Source organism: Bidens hawaiensis, unplaced genomic scaffold (genome assembly GCF_021521415.1).
Source record: "Bidens hawaiensis isolate Kalapana, Puna unplaced genomic scaffold, B.hawaiensis_p1.1 tig00030276_1, whole genome shotgun sequence".
NCBI lineage: Eukaryota > Viridiplantae > Streptophyta > Magnoliopsida > Asterales > Asteraceae > Bidens > Bidens hawaiensis.
In genome coordinates, this window is record NW_027495049.1 from 167261 (window position 1) to 180443 (window position 13183).

At 35.8% G+C, this 13183-nt stretch overlaps 1 protein-coding gene across 1 annotated transcript; it reads right to left on the reverse strand.

Annotated features, from left to right (window-relative positions):
* Positions 1-573: 573 nt before the first annotated feature.
* On the reverse strand, positions 574-4549 carry LOC143580194 (putative transcription factor PosF21). Its single transcript, XM_077063288.1, has 4 exons — positions 3770-4549; positions 3531-3663; positions 2646-2730; positions 574-1162 (listed from the first exon to the last, which is right to left on the reverse strand). Exons 1-4 carry the CDS (start codon positions 4402-4404, stop codon positions 822-824), a joined length of 1194 nt encoding a protein of 397 aa, XP_076919403.1. The 5' UTR covers positions 4405-4549; the 3' UTR covers positions 574-821.
* Between the last annotated feature and the right edge of the window lie 8634 nt (positions 4550-13183).

Sequence of the window (13183 nt, forward strand, 5' to 3'; positions counted from 1 at the left end):
AGATAAGATCTCAAAATAGAACTAAAACAAAATACTTGATACAGAAACGAACAACCTAAATCGAGCAGGGCAATCTCCAATCACATGACAAACTCGGATAAATAAATCGAAGCACGAGCTACTAATACTACTGCTAATAAACAGTTATTGGCCTAACTGCTTAACTGCTCCACTACACCCCCGCTGCAAAATAGGTTGATCGCGTGTAGGGTGTATATGATAATCAGGGCGTTTTGGTAAACTCTATTTTGACATTTTTTATTTACTATCTTAAGCTCGTAATACAAAATAAATATACAAGTATAGATATAAATTTTAAGTGCAAACAAAGACAATTGGATGTCATGTAAAAATCCCCTCCAATAAGAGCATCCACAGTGCACCAGACGAACCGAGCGACCACCTCACCAGCTTCCCTCCTCCACCTGGTGGCCACCTCTTCCGCACGGGCCCATACAACCCTTCGCGTTGGAGGTGCTTCAAGAAGCTTTTGACACATAGCTTATAATCATAATCTCATAACTAGCCTCAACCAATAATACTAATTCTAAATCACAACAAAAACAACGAAAATAGAAACATAGCTGTATATTACAAGACTCATGCAGTACTTCAGTCCACCATGAATGCTACAGAATACTAACTTAAATCCAAGTAAATAATTAAATAAAAAAATTAATAAAATACTGAACACATCCATGAGCTAAAATTCAAGTAAAATAACCTAGCATGGAGGTCTTGAAAGATGCATATAAACAAAAGCTACTCTATCTGACTGACGGAATGACCCCACACAAATTTAACCAACCAAACTTATCTACTCAATCCTTGGACCCATCCAAACCATGTTCTTTACTGTTCATAGAGCTTCTCATTTTCAGATCTCCACTTTGTGCCAAATGCTGTTCTTGCTGCTGCTGATGGTGGTGGTGGAGTTGTTGCTGCTGAAACTGATGGTGCTGTTTTTGGGACTGAATCTGGAGTTGCTGAAACTGTTGTGCGGTTAACATTGTGTTCATGGCTTGATTTTGATTTGGGGAGTAATACTGGTGGTTTGATCCAAAAGATGGTGGATAGTTCATCACTGCTCCACCATTTCCAAGGTTCTGCCCTGTAACAGCTTTCAGATGCTGGATTTCCTCTTTTAGTGCCTCATTTAAAGCTACATCAAATAACGAAGCATGTTTCAGTACTAACATCAAATAAATATTTTAACTGATGAAAGGAGACGACCAACTACAATAACAAGTCACAACCATTTGGTTTGATCCAAAACAGAAAGATCAGAACAAATGTATTAGACTCGGACAAAGAAACCGGATCCGGTTCCTACCCGGTGGGACCCACAACCGATATACAAACTGATCCTTACCAGGTTCCCCATTCATTTTCAAAAATCGGTTTCAAAACCGACCCAGCCATACCCGGGTAGGAATCGGTTTTTACCCTTTTTTTTGTTTTTAGAAATCTAGCCATTTTTAACTAATATATAACCATTTTCTTTGATTTTTGGCCGTTTTAACTGTCCAAGAAGAACCCAAACGAGTATAAATAATTGTGGGATGGATTGGTACTCGAAAAAGCATAAACGAACGCCTAAAATACTCTTGTTCTACACTTTCTAGTTTCTTCATTTTCTTCTACAGTCGTTATGGCTTACTTAAAGTCAACTTCATCCGTTGGTGTTGGTTCATCCACCGGCTCGTTCGTTGTCGGGGTTCTTCCGCATAATCGTAACATAGCAATTTGGTGCAATTGGTGGATATGAGAAATGGGGATACCAAGGCTTGTTGCAAGTTTTGTGGCACTTTGTTAAAGAGTGATTCATCATTCTTCAACAACATTCTCATCGTGGAATCGTGAATGGTGTTTCAAACAAGGTTGGTGGAAGAACCAACACCACCAAATGATGTTGACTTCGAGTGGGCCATGACGAGTGTAGAAGAAAATGATGAAACTAAAAAGTGTAGAATGAGACTATACTGAGAGTATTTTTGGCATTCGTATATGCATTTTCAAGTTGGGTACTCAACCAATCAATTCCACAACTATTTATACTCATATGGGATTGGATGGTTAACAAGGTCTAAACAACCAAGAAGAATGGCTACACTTAGAAAAGACAAGAAATAGGAAAAAACAAAAAAGCGGTTCCTACCCGACTATGATCGAGTCAGGTCCAAAACCGGGTATGAAGCAACTTTTAAAAATGAATGGGGGAACCGGTGGGAATTATCAGGTCTGACCAGATATGGATCCCACCAGGTAGGAACGGTTTTGGGTCGGGTCCGAAACTGGTTTTTTCCCCAAGTCTAGTTAGGGAGGGTAAAATGGTCAATAACCAATTTCAGACGGTCAAAAAAGGCTATATTACCGTTAAAAAACGGTTTTATGCATTGAATGACATTTAAAAATAAGCCCCCTGCAAGCACATAATCATAGTTCCTTGATTAATGGCACTGTAACTAATGCTTTACTTATTAACTTCTAAGCCAATAACAATTACAATTATACATAATCATAGTTCCTTGAACAAATGTCAGTTTGATAATTTCACAGTTATGAGTTTAGTATCTCTAAGCCAATAACAATTACAGTATTACACAACATTAATAAAAGGAGTATAATGAAAAAAGTAGACTTACCATCTTGCAAGTGAACCTGTTGCTCCATGGTTTGTAAACGCAGCCTCAACTCACTGTTTTCAGATGACAGGCAACTCGTGTCTCGCTGCACAAAAATAAAAAATATAAATTTTAAAAAGATAAATAAAATTATGCAAAATATTATTATCTTCAATCATAAAAAGAACTAACCAGTCATTTTGGATATAGCTTAACCAGTTAAAGAACCAATACGTATTACCAATGAAACAATTTATAAACCCAAGGGTGGGGCTGTTTAAAAAATTCATGGCTCAAAGCTCGCTTGAAAAAAGTTAGTTTGTATACAAGCTGAGGCTGAGCCCGCTCATTTGCTCAGTTCAATTAAAGCCCAAAGTTCAATATAAACAAACTATAACCCAATTCTACACACACACACACACACACATATATATAGAAATTATAAATTCTGGCTCAAGCTTTTGACGAGCTGAATCCGAGCTCAACATTTCAGCTCATTAAAATAAGCAAGTCGAAGCCGGCTAGCCTTGGATTATAAATGAGCTGATCGCCTGAGAGGAAGGGTCAACACAGGTACTATAAGTATAGTAAAAACGATAAAACAGTTTTCATTTACATATTTAAATTTTAGAAAACAACTAATGAAGTAAAATGATAACCTTGATTACAAACTTATTCTTTTAAACATAACAGTCTAATTTTTTTTTACAAACTTATGCATTTGTATAAATTCTCAATGGCTTTTGACCAGCTTGACCTATTTGCCCTGTTTTCATTCATGTTAAATCTTTAGCCACACACGTTTGACTTGTTAAAGATAAAGCATGACCCACATCAAATCAATGTACATAAATGCGTTAAAACTACCAGCTCAGCAGTCTGTTAGAGCTTGAAGAGTGGACAAACCTGTAAAAGAGTGAGCTGAGCAGACAATGAAGTTGCTTCGGTTTGCAGTGTCTGAACTTTCCTTTCAAGCTCTGCAATGTACCTCATCTTTCTTTCTTTTGACCTTGCAGCTGACTGCCTATTCGCCAATATCCTAAATTATACATAAATGAAATACAAGTCAAAGCGCTGTTCACAAAGACATTAAGTTGAACTAAATAATATACACTCAGAAAAAACATAAACTTTTAATTGGTTACCGTTTGGCCCGCTTTGGGTCAACAAGTGCCAGCTCAGCAATCTTGGCAGCGGAGAGCGCTTTCTTCGCATTAGAAGACGAAGTCTCTTCCAAACCAGAAGTCAGCATCTCGGGCTTAATCGTAGTCGACCCATCCATGGACTGACTATGCTGGTGCCTAACTCTAGGCCTCTCACTCGACCACGGGCCAAAGCTCTCAACACCAGCTGCCAAACCCGCAGAAACCGGAACCGCAGCAGCAGCAGACGAAGACTCACCGCCTTGAAACGTCGAAGTCGCAGAAGACGAGTTGAACTTATCCATATCAAGGTACATCGAAACCAAATCTTCATCAATCTCATCGGAAAACGAAGGCCCTTCGAACCCGCCCACAACACCAAGATCACTATCGAAGCTGATATCATCCGGAAGGGTGAGAATCTCGGAATGAGCCCGTCGATGGCCCGTGTTCCTGGGCGGGTTATCTGGCATCCTGCTGACGTCATGACTGAACCGGGCGCCAATCGGGGACACCGAGGATGGTTCTGATTTGACCGGGAAGTTGTTTCCTGATGGGGGTAAATGAGCGGAATGCCTACCGGATGGAGGAAGTGAAGTGCCGCTAGGGTTTGGGGACTTATTAATATTATACTCCATTCACAAAACCCCCAAATTTACTTAGTGTGTGTAGAATATGAACCCTAATGCTGTTCGAATTGAAACCCTAATTAGACGAAGAATTGATTGTAAGAAACAGTTGACATGAATCAAAAACATGAAACTAAACAAGTAAAAAGGAAGAGAATCGTACTGATGGTGTAGTGTGCAGATCGAAGAAAAGAGAAAGATTGAGTCAAAAGCTTTCTTTCCACAGTCACATGGGAGGGATGGATGGAATCCTGCTTTAAAACGCGGAATATCGAACCAAAAGTAATTATTATTATTATTATTATTATTATTATTATTAAATCTTATATTATCTATAATCTATAATATATATAAACGAAAACCCAAAAATCCTACGTGTCGCGATGTGGTCGCTCCTCCTTTTTTGGAGTCGCCAGATTTGCTTGATTTTTAAATGGATGCTTCTCATGCATTTGACCCGAATTCACGGGTATGGGTCATATCAAACCCAGATATTTCTTAAACGAGTTATAACATCTCATTAAATAAAACTAATCTCACCAAATATTTAATATAAAAATCCTATAAAGTAAGCATATACTAAAAATTAATATATGATTTATTTAAAAAAGATATATATAATTTATAATTAAGAAAACCGATTTTATAGTAAAGAAAAATAGATGGGTATTGGGTCTCTTTAAACCCATATAACTTTTAAACCGGGTTATAACATTTAATTTTATTTGTTAAACAATTTATCATCAACCCATAAGTATATTATTAACTTTCATACAATAAAAAAACCATAAGTATATTATTAACTTTCATACAATAAAAAAATAAAGTTTCAATAAATAAATAAATATTAAAAACAAATAATATAAAACAATCTCCGTATGGGTCTAATCAAACCCATATATTTCTTAAATGGGTTATAACATCTCATTAAATTAAAAACTAATCTCACCAAATATTTGATATAAAAATCCTAAAAAGTAGGGATATACTAAAAATTAATATATGATTTATTTAAAAAAGATATATATTATATAATTAAAAAACCAATTTTATAGTAACAAAAATAAACGGGTCTTGGGTCTCATCAAACTCATATAGCTTTTAAACCGGGTTATAACATCTCATTTATTTGTGAAACAATTTGTCATCAAATCATATATATATTATTAACTTTCATACAATAAAAAAAATAAAAATTCAAAACATAAATAAATATTATAAACAAATAATATAAAACAACTCACGTAAATAAACAAAACATTTAAAAGCTCTATGGTTATTTCTTACATTTACTCAAGCCACCATATTGTTTTACTTGTAAATGAAGACTTCTCATGCATTTTACATGAATTCACGATATGGGTCTCACCATACCTAGATAACCTTAAACGGGTTATAACATCTCACTATTCTAAAAATAAATCTCACCAAGTATTTGATATGCAAATCCTATAAAATAGGGATATACTAAATATTAATATTCAATTTTTAAAGAAAAATATATTATTTATAATAAGAAACAATTTTATAGTAAAAAAAATAAGCGGGTCATGGGTCTCACCAAACCCATGGTTTTTAAACGGGCTATAGCATGTCAGTTTTTTGTGAAACTATCTTATCATCAAACCCTAAGTATATTATTAACCATTTTTTATAATAAATAAAATTAAAATGCAAAAAAATATGGATATTAGACACGAAAAAGAAACATAAACCCCGTAATACGGGGGGTAAAAACTAGTTAAATGAATATTCTGGTATAGAATATAGGAAAATTTATGTTTTGCCCCCCTGTGAAATATGGTCGGAGACGGTCTAATTCCGAAATTTCAGTTTTTGTTCCCCCATTGTTTTGGTGGGCTTAGTGTGGCCCCTGTCGTTAGTTGACCATCCTTTAACCATTTAAAATTATTGAATATACGTTTTTACCCCTATCTCTTCAATAATTGGGTTTTATATAATTGATCTTAGGTGGACCGAAGCAAAGGGGTTCATCTTTGTGTCTAATCTTCTTCGTTGGACTTGTTCAATGTCTCAATACTCGTCGTCGATGTCTTCCGGCTCTAAATCCAAGTCACAATATTTCGATTGATCTGAGGTGCAATGCTCGTATGGTGCAGGGACTTGTTAACGAATATCCAGGACCGAAGCAAACTCGGGGCGGCGATTCTTGTGTTATGTAAGTGTTTAATTAGTCATAAATTAGGGTTCTCGTGTGCTAACCAGGCCTGATTCTTTTTCGTTAGAAGTTAAGGTAATTAGGATTAGGTGAATTTTGTGATATTAGGATTATGTTACTGTTGAAATTTTAATGTAAATTTAGGTTGATTTATTGTTGAAATTCATTACAGAAGGAGAGTTGAGATGGCAAAAGTGGGATGATGATCCCACTTATCCTAATTGTGAAAAGGTAATTCATGCTAACTGAAGATGATGAACAAGAAAGATGAGTTTGCAAGAATGAAAACCAAAGAAGTAACAAGATTGAAGATGTTGTTAGAAATTAGTTGGTTGTGGTTCTGTGTGTTTATTTGTGTTAATTATTGAGTAGTTGTGTAGTTTGTATTTACGGTATCAGATATGATAATGTTTGTGCTTGTAATTCTAGTTTATGTTAAATGTTTATAGTTTGTTGCTTCATCTATTTACATGATTTGTTTTGCACACTACCATTCATGTTGCAGCTATGATGAAGTTGTAGAGTTTGAGAAGGATGGAGTGCATTTGGGAAGGATGGAGTGTATTTGGGAAGCATGACTTTGAGAAGGATGCATGGTGGTTGGGAAAGCATGTTTCTATGGTTTGACTATGAAGCATGTTAATTGGAAGACAAGGAAATGGGTCAACTAGAAGAACATAAACTGATGGCTTATTTAGTGAAAGAAGATGAAATATTCAGACCAAATGAAAAGCATGAAATATCGTGCCATGATTATGTCCTGAGGTATTGAAAGCAGCTTTTGACTATTACTATTGAGCCAGAGGAAGAAAACTATCATGATCTATATGAAGGCGAGCACGATTGGGACTCGGACTGGTCAATGATGATTGTCACTGGAAGTAGCAATCAACTTGATTTCTAGAATTGTTTGTACTTTAATTGTAGTGAAACGTTTGAATCAGTTGTTGTAATAAAAGTGTTTGGAAGAGATGTTGCTTCATTTGTCAATCCATCACAATCAAATTGTCATACAAATCATAATTGTCAAACATTCTAGCCAAAAAGTTTATAAAACAAACCAACAAACCTGGAAAACATGCTACATGTTTTAAAAGTGTCATACAAGCCATAATTGTTTTGAAATTGTCTACCACAAACCAAACACATCCACATCAAACACAGCTCACCTTGTTGACATCATTAGGGTTGACTTGGTTAGGGAGCTCCTTGCGAGGACCTGAATTCTGAACGAGAGCTTCGTGCTATAACTGGAGGAGGCATGCAACTCCTGATGTTGTGACCATACTTTCCACAGTTTTGAGATTTCACATTCTGCCCCACCATAGGTAATTTCCCTCATGTAAAAAAGACTTCTTGAACCTCCTCAATTGTCATCTTCCTCTTCTTCTTAGCTGGCATCTTTTTCTTCTCATCCTGTGCCTTTTTCTTGTTCTTCTTCGGCCTCTCAATCTATGTGAAAACAAAACAACAATAAAGTCAAACTACTTAGCTGTTGATCAATTCTTGCACATGATAGAATACCGCTTACCTTCTTATGATGTTTAGGTGGAGTTAATGTTGTTGGGCATGCCGAATGGGTCCACGTATCAGGTCCTTAGGTTGGCATGATTTGATGCACATACACTTTCTTTCAAGTGTCTAACCAGTATGATTCATCAACCCACTTTTCTAGTGGACCAACTTGGATGTTATTTCTGCCATGTCATATAGAGCCGCCACCCCATGTTTGCATCGCATACCAGTCAAGTCCCACCTTCTACATGTGCAGGTCCTGTTCACCACATTCACAACACATTGGCTCTTCAAACTTTTAACCTACCAACATAGTCACCATATCAACACATGATGCTCATAATATCATACTATCACAAACAATGTCATATTCTATAATATTACCTGGTAAGTAGCTTCATCCACCATCATAACTGACAAGTTATTTGCTTCTGCTTATATTTCTTCCCATATTTTGGTTGCATATGGTGTTAAGGGCCCCTTGGCAACTGCCTGCATTTTCCTCACTTTAACAATCCTCTTTGTTATATACTTTAAGATATACCCTAAACATGTTATGATAGGCTTGTCCCTTGCTCTTCAGTTGGTTGTTAAAAGATTCACATAGGTTGTTTAGTAACATATCACTCTTTGCCCTTCCGGAAAAATGTGATCTTGACCAATGTTTAGCTGGGATTTCATTAAGCCAATAAAGAAATCAAGATTCATTTTCTTGATCTATTCCATAGCATTGTTGTAGTAGGGGACAGAAGTGGCATAGGCTGCCCTATAAAACAAGCCTTTATACACATCTCCTCGCCAATTTTGCCTTGTGTCTACAATAAAGTTGATGCTCGGCCCTAGGGAAAACTCTCTCAACAACTCGAATGAATCCCTACAAGTTTCAAACTAAGATTTGGATGTTCTACGAGTTTGCATGTTATGCTAAAAAAAACTTAAATCAAGACATAACTTTTGTTGGTCACTAATGAAGGTGAAATTAGGATTAGTATGCAAGTCAAGATCATCTCCAAGGTTCGTTAAGAACCAACTCCATGACTATAAGCATTCAGCTTCCACTATTGCAAAGGCAACTAGGTACAAGCATTTGTTACCATCCACACCGACAACATTCAATATCTAACCAGGATATTTTCCTTTCATGAAACATCCATACAATCTTATAAGTTCTCTACCAAGCAATTTAAAACCTCTACTCAAAGCTGAAAAGCATACATAAATTCTTTTGAATTGCCTAGTTGGACTGCTAGGGTCAGTGTAGCGTTCTGATGTGTGTTTAATGGATGTTTCTTTCTACGGGACTCACAACTAAGCTTTAAATTTTAAAACGGATTTTCCTAATAAAACCACACACAACCGGCAAGTGTACCGATCGTAAGTAATATAGAACTAAGAAGTCCGAGTATCGAACACGAGGACACGTGAAAACGCCTATGATTACTAAACCATAGACAAGACCTTCCTAAGAATAATAATTTTTAATTGATTTTTAATAATTAAACTACTTGACCTAACTTACTTTAACTAAATTAATTAACTTAACTTAACGAAACTTTACAAAACACTTAACGAGTGTGACTGGCAAAGGAGAAAACGTCTACCTAGGTAAGAATCAAATTGACGGTCTAACAACTAAATGGATTGAATGATCTCACGACACTGGTATCTAAAGATGACATAACTAAGGTTCGCTCAAGCTAGCTAGATCACCTCTCGGTCTCACCAACAAACCCTAACTTGCACTTAACTGATTTTAATAACAAACCGGAAAACGATTACTAAGGTGTTCTAATGTCGACTCTCCTCTCGAACTCACCGACACTCAACCCTAATGGAAATGAATACTACACAACCAAGGATAGAGGAACAATTTAGCTTAACACAAACTAGATTAACTAACCGCTCACAAACCCATACCTGGAAAGAACCGAACCCGCTCTCGCGCAATCCTAATCCTAACACGCAAAGGCTATGAGATGACTTTACTTCTTATCACCTCTCGGTCTCTAAGAAGGTGTTTACCCACTGAAATATATCAATTAACAATCTCAACAAAACCCTACGGTTGTACCTACCGCAAACAAACTCTAAACACAAAGTAAAGACTTGAACATACAACTATCAATTAAAACCAATTCAATTAATCGAAGTATGAGATTATGAGATAGTATCAATAATATGGCAGCCACTAAACACAAACTAATTTGTCATTAAACCAAACTTTCAATAGCAATTCAAGTCATATTAATCATACAATCCATTCAACTCATTAAAACCGAACAATAATCATCACACCTAGGTAGAACTAACAAGTTTAGCCAAGCATATTATTTGGACAGCAACAAATACTCAATAAAACAACCATATTACTCATCCAAACCATAATAAAACTCAATCCTAATCAAGTATAATCAATAACAACTCAATCAAAAACTCAATTGCAAGGCAAGTCAATTTTTTATAAAAAAAAACAAAAGAGTTATGAACATAAACAAGAAAGAAAAGTAATGAGTGTTATACTCTCGATTGCGGCTGATTTATATGACGAGAATCGACCCCTAGCTGCTGTCCCGAGTCACCTTGGCTTCCATCTTCTTCCCTAGCTCTCAAGAACCTTCAAAAAAAAATAATTTCTTCTTCTAGGGTTTGGAGGCTGTTGTCCGATAGGAAGTATGGTTGGAGGGTTAGATTTATATTTTTTTTTCATCTTTTCCTTGCTGCCCACTTGCTCGCCAACCAACTTTGACCAACACCAAATATTTGGTTTATATTATTGTGTTTTCTCTTTTGGATCTACTGTTGTCGATCGCTACAACTCTTTAGACTTAGGTTTTTATTCTTTTTCTGTTCTTCCAAACTGCCGTACGGAATTATTTTTGAGGTGCTAGGGTTTTTTAATTTGTGTTATAATAATATATACATATGCAAGGCTTCACACAAGTGGTCTTGTGTCGGGCTTTAACTTGGTTCTTCAAAAATTAATCTTAAAGCCTCTTTAAGTCTCGAGAAGTCCGGTTCTTTTTCTTTTTAAAACCCGAAACCTACGAAAGATATATAACTTTGTAAGGTCATGTCAAAACAAGTTAAGAAACATTAAATATTAGATATAAAAGAGACTAAAACAATGATAAATGGTGTGGAAAATAAGTGTGTTTTACAACACATTAAACATCCCCACACTTAAGTCTTTTTCATCCCTGAAAAAGAACTCTACACAGGATCATAACCAAGTGAAACAACAAACTCCCTGATTATTTAATATTATTAAAACAATAGAAACAGCTCGACATATTGACCGCGATTGCCGGTATATTTGTCCACTTTAAACCCAGTCACTAACCAATCAAGCCCCCAATTTCATTAAACATTTTAAGTTCAAGAGTCACGGCTACACCTACCCCATCTCAGACAAGAGAGCTTGAAAAACTAGAGTCGAAGCAAACTGGTTCGACAAATCACCTTAAGCCAAGGACTCGTTGATGGTACTAAGTAGATGCACTCGGTGAAATTTGATGGATGAATGGTCATGTGGAGGCCGTACGAGCAATTCCTAAATATTATTGGACTTTGTCCTATAAATCCCTTATTTGATATTTATTGACTAAGAACCTCGAGCCCCAATAGCGATAACCTTAGAGTCACTATCCCCTTAGCAACGCGTAAACTCTCAGCCCCGTCTAGTATGTGCATCTTTGGCCTCTTTTACTATTTTTGGATGCTTTTTGCATCTTTTAATCGTACTTTCTTTCCTTTTTTTATTCATGCTTTTGCAAGATTTTTTTAACCTAAATAAATATAATTATTTTCTAAGCACGTAAAAAGATGGACAATATGGTGGTGTGCTGGTTTGAGTGCATCTAAGTATTACAATCTCAAAGTTATTAGATTATGGTAATCCTCCCTTAGCATCGAAATTCGATTTCACCGTTTCTCAAATTATTAGGTTTATTAAATATGCTAAAGAGGACTATCAAAGCTAGTTGGGCCTACCGACACATCCCAAATCAGATATGCAAACCATCTCTTATTTTCTTATTATTATTATTATTATGATATTTTTCAGGAATTCTGAGAGCTTGTTAACACAACGGTAATAATATCATTTCCTACTTAACGTAGAAGAAAAACAAATTTCAAGGGACATTTTTTTAAATTCAGTCACCCCAGTCACTTTCAATTTTCGGGTAAATGGCTATCCCGTATGTCTACAGGTTGATAACATGACCAAACATATATAAAAATACATGTCTCTCGAACTTATTGTAACCGGCATACTTTTCAACGAATGAATTAAACAAAACTGATGTGCGAAATGGTCTATTAAAAATCTAACCTAACTTAGACACTCTAGTTTAAATTTATAAATCTAGACTCTCCTTATGCTAGACCACTAGACAGGTAAGTGTACCTATCGACTATAGTAAAGCCTAATAAAGTTCGGATATCGAACCCACAGGACACTAGCGACACCTAAACTAGACTCTGACTAATAACTTAAATAAATAGATTTAATTGTTTTTGTGTTTTTTTAATTATTAAATATAAAATTAAATAATACTTAAACTAAAACTGACACGAAAAAATCGGTTTAGAACTCAAATAAGGGAAACAACTACCTAGGCAAAGAATCCTACTAGTCAACTCGTAAACTCTCGAAATTGGATTTATGATCGGTAACTGGGTTCTAAAAATATGACACTTAAGGAAAAACTAAAGTACGCTAGATCACCTCCCGGTCTCATCAACAATACCTAAGAACCCTAAATATCATGTAAACTCAACGGTTTAATGGTTCGGATAACCTCCCGGTCTCACCTTACCTAACTATGCTAAGGTACCCAAAGGACTAAATTACCTCCCGGTCTCTCTAATCACAAAACACCCTAAGGTGTAAAGGGGTATTTTTATTTAATTCGGCTATAATTCGGATATGTAAAAATCTAAGGGAATCTAGGGTAACTCACTCCCGTGCAATCACTACCTAAACCCGCAAAAGACCAAAACAGACGACACTTAATCACCTCCCGGTCTCTCAAGTGACAGAATATAAGGTATCTCTAAACTCTCAATTACCCTTCCTATGGAATATGTTAA